At 50.3% G+C, this 13,800-nt stretch overlaps 1 protein-coding gene across 5 annotated transcripts in view; it reads left to right on the forward strand.

Moving 5' to 3' along the window:
- grin1a (glutamate receptor, ionotropic, N-methyl D-aspartate 1a) overlaps nucleotides 1–13,800 on the forward strand; it is a 201,296-nt gene that overhangs the window by 15,541 nt on the left and 171,955 nt on the right. For all 5 annotated transcript variants that reach the window (XM_080212517.1, XM_080212514.1, XM_080212515.1 and 2 more), the window contains exon 3: nucleotides 1,450–1,626. In XM_080212517.1, the coding sequence (XP_080068643.1) occupies nucleotides 1,450–1,626 (177 nt within the window). The remainder of the gene's footprint in view (nucleotides 1–1,449; nucleotides 1,627–13,800) is intronic.

The following is a 13,800-nucleotide window of genomic DNA, read 5'->3' on the forward strand; positions in this document are numbered from 1 at the left end:
AGTAGATTTCTAAGCGCTACAGAAGGTAGGTGGCTTGGAGTGCTAACTGAGCAGATATTGTACATCTATGCATTAGTATATTTTAATACATTAAAATAGCTTAGGGGAGTGGGAGGACAGGACACCTACTTGCATTGCCCCTAAGAAATTAGACAATGCCGTACAAAAATAGACAAATTATGTTAATAATACTAAATTCTTAGATACATAGAAAATAGGAGCAGGAGTAGGCCATTCGGCCCTTTGAGCCTGCTCTACCATTCATTATGATCTTGGCTGATCATCCATCTCAATACCACAATGTGATTGGCAAGCTGTCTTCTGTTAGAACATAGAACACTACAGCACAAACAGGCCCTTCAGCCCACAAGTTGTGCCGATCACATCTATACCTACCAGGCCGATCTATAACTCTCAATCCCATCCAGCGGTCTCTTAAAAGACCCCAGCGAGTTCGCCTCTACCACCACCGATGCAGCTGATTCCGTTCACTCACCACCCTCTGAGTGAAAAACTTACCCTGACATCTCCTCTGTATCTGCTCCCCAGCACCTTAAACCTGTGTCCTCTCGTAGCGATGTCCTGTAATGAGATGTTTCCTCAGTGGAGGGATATTTCCTCTGGATTTCTATCCAGCTCCCTTATATTGAATCTGTTCACTGTCCATTGATTGGTTTGTAGACAGGGTGAGCTCCTCTTGCTGCTGTTCGGCCGCTGAGTTATCTCATTGTTCAACAAGACCATAGTCATTATGTCTCCCTGTATATCAACTTCACCCTAGAATCCCTTCATAATTTTGGATAATAAAAACCAAGCAATCTCTGTTTTAAAATTAAACATTTGTTTTGAATTAATGGCCATTTGTAAAAGGTGGAGAAATCCCAAATATTTCTTAATTTCACTCCTGTGCTGTATGTGCTGAAGTTGTGCCTATGCTGTATGACTGGGGTAGGGGCTGTGCGACTGAGGGTGGGGCTCTGTCACTGGGGCAGAGACTCTGACTGGGGGAGGGGCTGCATGGCTGGTGGAGAGTAATGAACTCTTGGAAGAGTTCTGTGAGTTTGGGTTAAGGCAATGGCGTCTGGGGGAGAGGGAGGGTAGTTGTGTCAGATTGGTTGTTTCTGGGGGTGGGGGAGTTGCATCTGAGGTAGGGCGGTTGTGACTGTGGGATGGCAGTTGTGTCTGGGGGAGGTTGAGTTTGCGGGAGGTTGTGTCTGGGGGAGAGTTGTGTCTGGGGGAGAGTTGTGTCTGGGAGAGAGTTGAGACTGGGAGAGAGTTGTGTCTGGGAGAGAGTTGTGTCTGGGGGAGAGTTGTGTCTGGGAGAGAGTTGTGTCTGGGAGAGAGTTGAGACTGGGAGAGAGTTGTGTCTGGGAGAGAGTTGTGTCTGGCGGAGGGTGTGTTGAGTCTGGGACCTCTCTCTTTGCTGACTGATCCTGTGTTGTTCCACAGAGTATCCATTTGTCTTTTCTCCGCACTGTGCCACCGTACTCCCATCAAGCTCAGGTCTGGTTTGAAATGATGAGACGATTTCGGTGGGGACACATCATTCTGGTGGTTAGCAATGACCATGAGGGCCGAGCAGCTCAGAAGAAGCTGGAAACTCTCCTGGAAGAAAAGGAGTCAAAGGTTAGTGTGTAGCCTTTGTGTCAACCCCCAGCTGTCCTGTGTATGTAGATATCTGTACGTGAACACATTTTCTCTCCATTATGAACATGGCTAACATTATGCTTTAAGCATCTACGGTGTCTTGAGTGGTACCTGACAAAACTTGTATTTATCATTCCACGTGCTTCATCATAATCAATATCTGCTACGTGTAATCAGCGACAGGATGAGAGCCGTACACTGGAGCTGTGCAAAAAAAATCTACCTGCAGCTCTTCTTAAAGTTGGACCAAATCCTCCTCCCAATGGATCATTATCAACCCAGTGGCACCAGGATGCTGCCCACTGTCACCCTCTCTGTTAAGCTGCCACTCACCGCAGCACAGCTTCAACATGACTCCTGAGACCGCCACACTCCACCCGTCCCATTCCTCTCCCAGTCCCCATTCCTGGTCCAGTTAATGGAATGGATGAGAATGACTTTGACCCCACACCTTTCTTTAAGCCTCAAGGCATCTCCCGCTCCATTGGCCTTTTGTGTATTGAATGTGCAAAGAGAGTGAATTTACCACATTGGCAATCTGATTGCCAATAAATCCTGGTCTATTGGCCATAGGAGAGCTGCTCAAACCCAGAAGAAGACACAGCAACGTCAAGCAACTGATATATGAGTAAAGTAATTAACATTCCCACTTGAGAATCTCTCCAGCTGCTTCCCGCCCTCACCAGCTATCCCAGCGATTTACCCCTGAACATCCCCTCACCATCTCTCCCACCTCACTTACCCTCAAACATCCCCACCCCCAACCTTCCCACCTTCCCTATCCCTCCTTTTCTTCACCTCCCATCATATTTGTCTTGTTCAGATGGTGTAGGGTTAGTTGTGCCACTAACGCAAGGCGCTGACCATCACATTTGGGCAAATGATGCAGTGAGAATGGACTAGTTGAAGGGTGAATAGGTGAAGGGTCACTCATCCAGCTGGGTAAGGGGGTGACGGTAGCAGTCTGATCTTATGGAACAGTCTGTGAAAGCTCAGTTTTGTGTTTCGTGATTTGTTCAGAGTCAGTGGTCTGAATCAGTGAAAGGTCAGTATTCAGACAGGCTGAGGGGTCAGAGATTTGGATGGAATGAGAGGTCAGTGATTATGTTAGTTGAGGAGTTTCTGGCCTGGTTTAGCTCAGGTTAATGTTTCAGGTGGATTGGGATTTGATGATCCGCTGGTTTGATACTCACTGCCTGATGGGGCAGTTATCAATCTGGATTAGTGATTCCTGAACTCCTGGATCAGAGGTTAGAGATGCGGGGAGGAGGGGGGAGGGGGAGGTGAGGGGTTAGAAATGTGGGTGGGGTGAGATATCTTGGTGGGTGAGGGATTAGATATCTGGGTGGGATGAAAAGTTAGAGATGTGGGAGGAGTGAAGGGTTACAGATGTGGGTGGGGTGAGGGGTTAGAGATGTGAGTGGGGTGAGGGGTTAGATATCTGGGTGGGGTGAGGGGTTAGATACCTGAGTGGGGTTCGGGGTTAGATACCTGGGTGGGGTTCGGAATTAGATATCTGGGTGGGGTTCGGGGTTAGATACCTGGGTGGGGTTCGAGGTTAGATACCTGGGTGGGGTTCGGGGTTAGATATCTGGGTGGGGTTCGGGGTTAGATACCTGGGTGGGGTTCGGGGTTAGATATCTGGGTGGGGTTCGGGGTTAGATACCTGGGTGGGGTTCGGGGTTAGATACCTGGGTGGGGTTCGGGGTTAGATACCTGGGTGGGGTTCGGGGTTAGATACCTGGGTGGGGTTCGGGGTTAGATACCTGGGTGGGGTTCGGGGTTAGATACCTGGGTGGGGTTCGGGGTTAGATACCTGGGTGGGGTTCGGGGTTAGATACCTGGGTGGGGTTCGGGGTTAGATACCTGGGTGGGGTTCGGGGTTAGATACCTGGGTGGGGTTCGGGGTTAGATATCTGGGTGGGGTTCGGGGTTAGATACCTGGGTGGGGTTCGGGGTTAGATATCTGGGTGGGGCTCGGGGTTAGATATCTGGGTGGGGTTCGGGGTTAGATATCTGGGTGGGGTTTGGGATTAGATATCTGGGTGGGGTTCGGGGTTAGATACCTGGGTGGGGTTCGGGGTTAGATATTTGGGTGGGGTTTGGGGTTAGATATCTGGGTGGGGTTCGGGGTTAGATATCTGGGTGGAGTTCGGGGTTAGATATCTGGGTGGGGTTCGGGGTTAGATATCTGGGTGGGGTGAGGGGTTAGATATCTGGGTGGGGTTCGGGGTTAGATATCTGGGTGGGGTTCGGGGTTAGATATTTACATGGTATGAGGGGTTCGAGATATGGGGTGGGGTTATTTATCCAGGTTGGGTGAAGGCTTAGAGACCTGGATGGGAGTGACAGATGCGGGTGGATTGAGGGGTTAGATATCTGGGTGGGGTTCAGGGTTAGATACCTGGGTGGAGTGAGGGGTTAGATATCTGGGTGGGGTTCGGGGTTAGAAATCTGGGTGGGGTGAGGGGTTAGATACCTGGGTGGGTTTAGGGGTTAGATATCTGCGTGGAGTGAGGGGTTAGATACCTGGGTGGAGTGAGGGGTTAGATATCTGGGTGGGGTGAGGGGTCAGATATCTGGGTGGGGTGAGGGGTTAGATATCTGGGTGGGTTTAGGGGTTAGATATCTGGGTGGGATGAGGGGTTAGATACCTGGATGGAGTGAAGAGTTAGATATCTGGGTGGGGTTCGGGGTTAGATATCTGGGTGGGGTTCGGGGTTAGATATCTGGGTGGGGTTCGGGGTTAGATATCTGGGTGGGGTGAGGGGTTAGATATCTGGGTGGAGTGAGAGGTTAGATATCTGGGTGGGGTGAGGTGTTAGATATCTGGGTGGGGTGAGGGGTTAGATATCTGGGTGGGGTGAGGGGTTAGATATCTGGGTGGGGTGAGGGGTTAGATATCTGGGTGGAGTGAGGGGTTAGATATCTGGGTGGGGTGAGGGGTTAGATATCTGGGTGGAGTGAGGGGTTAGATATCTGGGTGGGGTGAGGGGTTAGATATCTGGGTGGGGTGAGGGGTTAGATATCTGGGTGGGGTGAGGGGTTAGATATCTGGGTGGGGTGAGGGGTTAGATATCTGGGTGGAGTGAGGGGTCAGATATCTGGGTGGGGTGAGGGGTCAGATATCTGGGTGGGGTGAGGGGTCAGATATCTGGGTGGGTTTAGGGGTTAGATACCTGGGTGGAGTGAGGGGTTAGATACCTGGGTGGGGTGAGGGGTTAGATATCTGGGTGGGGTGAGGGGTTAGATATCTGGGTGGGGTGAGGGGTTAGATATCTGGGTGGGGTTCGGGGTTAGATATCTGGGTGGTGTTCGGGGTTAGATATCTGGGTGGGGTTCGGGGTTAGATATCTGGGTGGGGTGAGGGGTTAGATATCTGGGTGGGGTGAGGGATTAGATATCTGGGTGGGGTGAGGGATTAGATATCTGGGTGGAGTGAGGGGTTAGATATCTGGGTGGGGTTCGGGGTTAGATACCTGGGTGGGGTGAGGGATTAGATATCTGGGTGGGGTTCGGGGTTAGATATCTGGGTGGGGTGAGGGGTTAGATACCTGGGTGGAGTGAGGGGTTAGATATCTGGGTGGGTTTAGGGGTTAGATATCTGGGTGGAGTGAGGGGTTAGATACCTGGGTGGAGTGAGGGGTTAGATATCTGGGTGGGGTTCGGGGTTAGATATCTGGGTGGGGTTCGGGGTTAGATATCTGGGTGGGGTGAGGGATTAGATATCTGGGTGGAGTGAGGGGTTAGATATCTGGGTGGGTTTAGGGGTTAGATATCTGGGTGGAGTGAGGGGTTAGATACCTGGGTGGGGTTCGGGGTTAGATATCTGGGTGGGGTGAGGGGTTAGATATCTGGGTGGGGTTCGGGGTTAGATATCTGGGTGGGGTGAGGGGTTAGATATCTGGGTGGGGTTCGGGGTTAGATATCTGGGTGGGGTGAAGGGTTAGATATCTGGGTGGGGTGAAGGGTTAGATATCTGGGTGGGGTGAGGGTTTAGATATCTGGGTGGGGTTCGGGGTTAGATATCTGGGTGGGGTGAAGGGTTAGATATCTGGGTGGGGTTCGGGGTTAGATATCTGGGTGGGGTTCGGGGTTAGATACCTGGGTGGGGTTCGGGGTTAGATACCTGTGTGGGGTTCAGGATTAGATACCTGGGTGGGGTGAGGGGTTAGATATCTGGGTGGGGTTCGGGGTTAGATATCTGGGTGGGGTTCGGGGTTAGATATCTGGGTGGGGTTCGGGGTTAGATATCTGGGTGGATTGAGGGGTTAGATATCTGGGTGGATTGAGGGGTTAGATATCTGGGTGGATTGAGGGGTTAGATATCTGGGTGGGGTTCGGGGTTAGATATCTGGGTGGGGTGAGGGGTTAGATACCTGGGTGGGGTGAGAGGTTAGATACCTGGGTGGGGTGAGGGGTTAGATATCTGGGTGGGGTGAGGGGTTAGATATCTGGGTGGGGTGAGGGGTTAGATATGCAGGGGGCAGAGGAGGATGAGAGATGTGGATGGGATGAGGGGTTACAGATGTGGGTAGAATGAGGGGTAAGATCTCTGTGAGGGGTTAGATATCTGGATGGGGTGAGGGTTTAGAGATTGAGATGGGATGAGGGGTTAGATATCTAGGTGAGATAAGGGGTTAGAGATGTGGGGGAGGGGTGAGGGGGTAGAGATGCAGGGGGGCTGAGGGATTAGAGTTGTGGGGAGGGGTTAGAGATGTGGTAGGGTGAGGGGTTAGAGATGTGGTAGGGTGAGGGGTTAGAGATGCGATGGGTGAGGGGTCAGAGATGCGAGGGGGGGCATGAGGGGTTAGAGATGTGGGGGGTGTGAGGGGTTAGAGATGTGGTAGGGTGAGGGGTTAAAGATGTGGTAGTGTGAAGGGTCAGAGATGCGGGGTGGGGTGAGAGGTTAGAGATGCAGGAGGGGGCGTGAGGGGTCAGAGATGTGGTAGGGTGAGGGGTTAGAGATGCGATGGGTGAGGGGTCAGAGATGCCGGGGGGGAGGGGGCGTGAGGGATTAGAGATGTGGGGGTGCGTGAGGGGTTAGAGATGTGCTAGGTTGAGGGGTTAGAGATGTGGTAGTGTGAGGGGTCAGAGATGCGGGGTGGGGTGAGGGGTTAGAGATGCGGGGGGGGGCTGTGAGTGGTCAGAGATGTGGTAGGGTGAGGGGTTAGAGATGCAGGGGGGGTGAGGGGTTAGAGATGCAGGGGGGTGAGGAGTTAGAGATGCGGGGGGGTGAGGGGTTAGAGATGTGGGTGAGGAGAAGGGTTAGAGATGTGGGGGGGGGGTGAGGGGTTAGAGATGCAGGGGGGTGAGGGGTTAGAGATGCAGGGGGGTGAGGAGTTAGAGATGCGGGGGGGTGAGGGGTTAGAGATGTGGGTGAGGTGAAGGGTTAGAGATGTGGGGGGGGGTGAGGGGTTAGAGATGTGGGTGAGGTGAAGGGTTAGAGATGTGGGTGAGGTGAAGGGTTAGAGATGTGGGGTGGTGAGGGGTTAGAGATGCGGGGGGGGTGAGGGGTTAGAGATGCAGGGGGGTGAGGAGTTAGAGATGTGGGGGATGAGGGGTTAGAGATGCGGGGGGGGTGAGGAGTTAGAGATGTGGGGGGGGTGAGGGGTTAGAGATGTGGGTGAGGTGAAGGGTTAGAGATGTGGGGGGGTGAGGGGTTAGAGATGTGGGGGGGTGAGGGGTTAGAGGTGCAGGGGGGTGAGGGGTTAGAGATGTGGGTGAGGTGAAGGGTTAGAGATGTGGGGGGGGGGTGAGGGGTTAGAGCTGTGGGGGGGGTGAGGGGTTAGAGATGCAGGGGGGTGAGGGGTTAGAGATGCAGGGGGGTGAGGGGTTAGAGACGGGGGGGTGAGGGGTTAGAGACCGGGGGGGTGAGGGGTTAGAGATGCGGGGGGTGAGGGGTTAGAGATGCGGGGGGGTGAGGGGTTAGAGCTGTGGGGAGGGTGAGGGGTTAGAGATGCAGGGGGGTGAGGGGTTAGAGATGCAGGGGGGTGAGGGGTTAGAGATGTGGGGGGGTGAGGGGTTAGAGATGCGGGGGGGTGAGGGGTTAGAGCTGTGGGGGGGGTGAGGGGTTAGAGATGCAGGGGGGTGAGGGGTTAGAGATGCAGGGGGGTGAGGGGTTAGAGATGCGGGGGGGTGAGGGGTTAGAGATGCGGGGGGGTGAGGGGTTAGAGCTGTGGGGGGGGTGAGGGGTTAGAGATGCAGGGGGGTGAGGGGTTAGAGATGCAGGGGGGTGAGGGGTTAGAGATGCGGGGGGGTGAGGGGTTAGAGATGCGGGGGGGTGAGGGGTTAGAGCTGTGGGGGGGGTGAGGGGTTAGAGCTGTGGGGGGTGAGGGGTTAGAGATGTGGGGGGTGTGAGGGGTTAGAGATGCGGGGGGGTGAGGGGTTAGAGATGCGGGGGGGTGAGGGGTTAGAGATGCGGGGGGGGTGAGGGGTTAGAGATGTGAGTGAGGTGAAGGGTTAGAGATGTGCGGGGGGGTGAGGGGTTAGAGATGCAGGGGGATGAGGGGTTAGAGATGCAGGGGGGTGAGGGGTTAGAGATGTGGGTGGGGTGAAGGGTTAGAGATGTGAGTGGGGGTGAGGGGTTAGAGATGTGGGGGGTGAAGGGTCAGAGATGGGGGGGTGGTGAGGGATTAGAGATGCGGGGGTTGTGGGATGTGGGGTCCAGATGGAGAGAGGGTTTAGATGTCTGTCTGGGCTGAGCTGATGTGATTGAAATGGTGTGAAGGATAATGATTTGGATTGAGTAATGGCTCTGTCACCTCGACATAATATTTGTCCAGTGATCTGGGTGTTACGTATGGCTCCATGATCCAATGGGATTGAGTGTCAGTGATCCCAATGGAATGACAAGTGACTGTCCTGTGAGGGGAAACGGCCTTTCAATCTATGATGCTAAGCCCCCTCAGAATCTTAGTTCAATGAGATTGCCTATCTTTCAAATAAATGTCAGCAAATATAGGTGAACTCATGAGAGGACAGCCCTCTCACCCCTAGACCCAGGTAGTTTGTTTCACATCTTCACACACACTTTTCCATTGAGGAATAATGGGCAAGTGTTGGGAGGATTAGCAAGCTGATTACTAACCAATCTATTACAACCAAAGTATATCTTCGCTGTGCTGCCTCCAATATAACATTTAAATGTAATAAACACAGAAAATGTCAGAAGCACTCTGCACGACAGGCAATATCTGTGCTGAGAGAAACATCTGTTACTCATCCCAGATGAAGCCTTGCTTGCTGAACATTTCTGACATATTCTGTTTTTATTTCAGATGTCCAGCACCTGCAACTATTTGCTGAAGTATATCATGAAAATGGATTGTAAAAAGCTCCAGCACTGACCCTCAAAACACCCTAATTATAGCCTGACCCATTGGAAACACCCTATTTATCAATATCTGATTTCTCTAGCCATGAACATCTATTCCCAACTCCATAAGCCCTTGTGTAAGATCATTTTAGTGTGGCACTTTATCAAATTAATTAATACAATTTAAAAAGTCAAATATACTGCATCCACTGGTTCCCTATTATCTATTCTGGTAAATCTCAAAAATTCTAATACATGTTTCAAACATGATTGCCCTTTCATAAAGGCATGTTGCTTCTGCTTAATCCTGTTATGGTTTTACAAGTGCATTGTCACCACTTCCACAATAACAGATTCCAGGATTTTCCAGATGTCAGGCAAATTTTGTAGTTTCCTGTTTCCTCTCCCTTCTTTTCTCGAGTAACAGTGTTACAAGTTGTTTGAAGGTATTTTGTGGTGAAATGATCATGGTAACATTGCGGAAGGTGATTTTATGGTTATACCATGCAAATTCTGCTCTGAGAAGAGCGATTGTTATCTTCAGAGTTCCTTGGAAGAGGTGATAGGCCTGAAAATTTCAGCAGCGTACTCTGCCTATCTCCCAGAGGAACAGGTGAGGGAGGTCATTACCTACAGGTGGACGGTGGGATTATGGGCAGGATCTTACTGTTTATTGGTTGGCTGTTCCATTTGTAATATGTCAATATATATTAACATTCTTGCTGCTGATTGGTTGGCTGTACAGATGATAATGTGTTTCTTCACTAAGGGAAACCTAATCTCATTGCTGACTTTACACATGATTAACACACGCCCACTTGTTACTTGCTGCCTAATAACTCCTTTATTATGTATGGCAAGATCCAACCTCCCATACACTGTGCACATATGACAACGTATACACAGGACATAGGATCTTAATGTCCAACACAGCTCATTGAAGAAGCCTTTCTCCAGAAGAGCTGGAGATTTACCAACACCACGCCATCCCCAAAAACAACATCCTTTTGTGTAAAATTGAACACCATGGGATTAAGGGTAATGTATTAAGATGGATAGAAAATGACAGGAAACAATGAGTAGGAAAAAACAGGTATTTTTCTAAGCGGCAAGCAGTGACTAATGGCGTACCGCAGGGATCAGTGCTGGAGCCCTAGCTATTCAAAAATTTATTTATTAGTCACAAGTAGGCTTACATTGACACTGCAATGAAGTTATTGTGAAAATCCCTGAATCACTAGAATCCAGCGCCTGTTTGAGTACACGGAGAGAGAATTTAGCATAACTAATCCACGTAACCAGCACATCTTTGGATAATGGGAGGAAACCGGAGCACCCAGAGGAAGCCAATGCAGACACAGGGAGAACGTGCAAGCTCCACACAGACAGTGACTGAAGCCGCAAATTGAACCCAGGTCCCTGGGAGGCAGCAGTGCTACCACTGTGCCACTGTGGTGCCCATAGAGTTTACAATAGATAAAATAGGTAAAATAGGTCTTGATAGGTAAGTGCTGTCTATAGGTCACCTGTCCATACTTGTCCCAAAAAGAGAGTAATCACATTATATGTTAATGATTTAGATGAGGGAACGAAATGTAATATCTCTAAATTTGCAGATAACACAAAGCTGGATGGGAGAATGAGCTGTGAGGAGCATGCAGAGAAATATTGGTGTGATTCGGACAAGTTGAGTGACTGGGCAAATGCATGGCAGATGCAGTATAATGTGGATAAATGTGAGGTTATCCACTTTAGTAGTAATAACAGGAAGGCAGATTATTATCTGAATGGCTGTAAATTGAGAGAGGGGAATGTGCAATGAGACCTGGGTATTCTCATATACCAGTCATTGAAAGTAAGCATGCCAGTGCAGCAGGCAATGAAGAAGGCAAATGGTATGTTGGCCTTCATAGCGAGAGGATTCAAGTACACGAGCAGGAAAGTGTTGCTACAGGACCTTGGTGAGGCCACACCTAGAATTTTGTGTGCAGTTTTGGTCTCCTTTTCTGAGGAAGAATATTCTTGCTATGGAGGGAGTACAGCGAAGGCTTACCAGACTGATTCCTGGGATGGTGGGACTGACGCAAGAGAAGAGATTGAGTCGGTTAGGATTGTATTCACTGGGAGTTTAGAAGAATAAAGGAAGGTCTCGTAGAAACCTATAAACTCCAAACAGGATTAGACAGGGTAGATGCAGGAAAAATGTTCTGATGGTGGGGGAATCCAGACCAGGAGTCACAGAATGAAGGTACGGGTAGACCATTTGGACTGAGATGAAGAGAAATTTATTCACCCAGAGAGTGGCGAGCCTGTAGAATTTGCTACCACAGAAAGCAGTTGAGGTCAAAACATTGTATGTTTTCATGAAGAAATTAGATGTATCTCTTGGAGCTAAAGGGATCAAATTATATGGGGAGACTGTGGGAGCAGGTTATTGAGTTGGATGATCAACCATAGTTGCAATGAATGGCAGAGCAGTTCGAAGGGCCGAGTGACCTCCTCCTGGTCCTATTTTGTTTGTTTCTCCTCAGTGACATCTAACTACCTTTATTGTGCAAACACATTGCCAACCATCCTGCATAGTCAATCAATCAGGCACAAGAATGTTAACATGTTTTAATCTATTGTTAACATAGTAGCTGGACCAATCCTATCAATTCTACCAAGGAACTCTGAAGGTTTTTAGTCCCATTAATTTCTCTAGTACTCATTCTCTGCTGGTTATTAATCTCCTCACCCTTTGGTTCCTCAATATGTGTTTTGTGTCTACTACCATGAGGACAGACACAAGCTATCTGTTTAACATTTCTGCCATTTCCTTAATCCCTATTATAATTTCTCCTATCTCATCGTCCAGGGGTCAGTTGTTTCCTTTTACATCCCTCCTCCCTTTTCCATACTTGCAGAAGTTCCGACAGTTGTTTTTAATATTTCTCTAATTCTCCCAATCCTCATACCTGCTCTTCTTGGCAATATTATAAGCTTCTTATTCAAATCTAACACCAATCTAGCCATGACTGGATCTCTTTTCCTATGGACTGGTTCTTTCTTAAACGGGTGTATTCTCCTTGAGAATTTTGAGCTATTTCTTTAAATATTTGCCACTTGTTATTGCGCTCCATGTCTTTTAACCTTATCCCCCAACTAATCTTAAACAACTTGTCACTCATATCTATGCAATTGGCTTTATTTAAGTTGAAGTTTCTTGCTTGGTACGTCACTCTCAAACTGAGGCCAAGGTTTTCCATCTGTGGAAACAGCTCACCACTGGCCACCAATAGGATCTTCCAGTTCCACCGAAGCCAATGGCCATCTGCATTGCTCGCTGACTTCACCGTCAGGAAACCCAGCATGGACATTGCCTTTGTGAGACCGGACAATCCCAACCTTAATGTATAATTCTAACATATTCTCATTACTCAGCCCCATGCAGTCCTTTACTGTGAGATCACACTATACCTCCAACTCAAGATCTAAGATCAATTTATCACTACTCAGTTCCATGATGTATTGTTCTGGGAAACTGTATCGAAAGCTAAACAATGAACACATTCTACAAACTAATTGACCAATTTGCCTGGTTCACTGCTCTGAAGATTAAGTTCAGCGAGCGTCCGTAACCCAGACACAATGAGAGGGTCAATGTGCAGATGGTGGGAGGGAGATCAGTGTGCAGATGGAGGGAGGAGGTCAGTGTCCGGATGCAGGGAGGGGGTCAGTGTGCAGACAGAGGGAGGTCAGTGTGCAGATGGAGGGAGGGGGTCAGTGTGCAGACAGAGGGAGGTCAGTGTGCAGATGGAGGGAGGGGGTCAGTGTCCAGATGGAGGGAGGGGATCAGTGTCCGGATGGAGGGAGGGGGTCAGTGTGCAGATAGAGGGAGGGGGTCAGTGTCCAGATTAGGGTCAGGTTCCAGGATGGGGGTCGGGTTGTGGGTTGGGTACTGGATGGGGGTCGAGTTCCGGGATTGGGGGAGTCAGTTTCCAGATGAGGTTTGGGTTCCAGATGGGGGTCGAGTTCTGGATTGGGGTCGCTTTCTGGGATGGGTGTTCAGGTTCTGGATTGCGATTGGGTTCCGGGATGAAGGTTGAGTTCCGGATGAGGATTAGGTACCAAGATGGGGCTCGGGTTCCGAATGAGGGTCGGGTTCCAGGATGGGGGTTGGGTACCGGATGAGGGTCGGGTTCTGGAGTGGGGGTCAGGTTCCGGGACGGGGGTCAGACTCCTGCTGAGGGTTGGGTTCTGAATTGGGGTCGGGTTCCGGATGTAGGTCGAGTTCCGGGACGGTGCTCGGGTACTGGCTGAGGGTTGGGTTTTAGATGGGGGTCGGGTTCCGGGATAGGGGTCGGATTCCAGATGAGGGTTGGGTTCAGGATGTGAACCGGGTTCCGAATGAGAGTTGGGTTCTGGATGGAGGTTGGGTTCTGGATTGGGTCTTGTTTCCGGGATGAGGGTTGGGTTTCAGGATGGGGGTCGGGTTCTGGGATGGGGGTCAAGTTCCGGATGATGATTGGGTTCCAGATGAGGTTTGGGTTCTGCGATGGGTGTCGGGTTTCGGGTGGCAGTCGGGTTCCGATGGGTGACGTGTTCTGGATAAGGGTCATGTTCCGGATCAGGTTCGGATAGGGGACAGGTTCTGGATGAGAGTCGGGTTCCAGGATGGGGATCGGGTTCCGGATGAGGATTGGATTCCGGAATGGGGATGGGTTCCAGATGAGGGTCAGGTTCGGATCAGGGTCGGGTCCAGGTGAGGATCAGGTTCCGGAATGGGGGTCGGGTTCTGGATGAGGGTCAGGTTCGGATGAGGATTGGGTTCAGGATGAGGATCGGATTCTGGG

This window comes from Carcharhinus amblyrhynchos, chromosome 25 (assembly GCF_965287045.1).
Source record: "Carcharhinus amblyrhynchos chromosome 25, sCarAmb.v2.hapA, whole genome shotgun sequence".
In the NCBI taxonomy this organism is placed as follows: domain Eukaryota; kingdom Metazoa; phylum Chordata; class Chondrichthyes; order Carcharhiniformes; family Carcharhinidae; genus Carcharhinus; species Carcharhinus amblyrhynchos.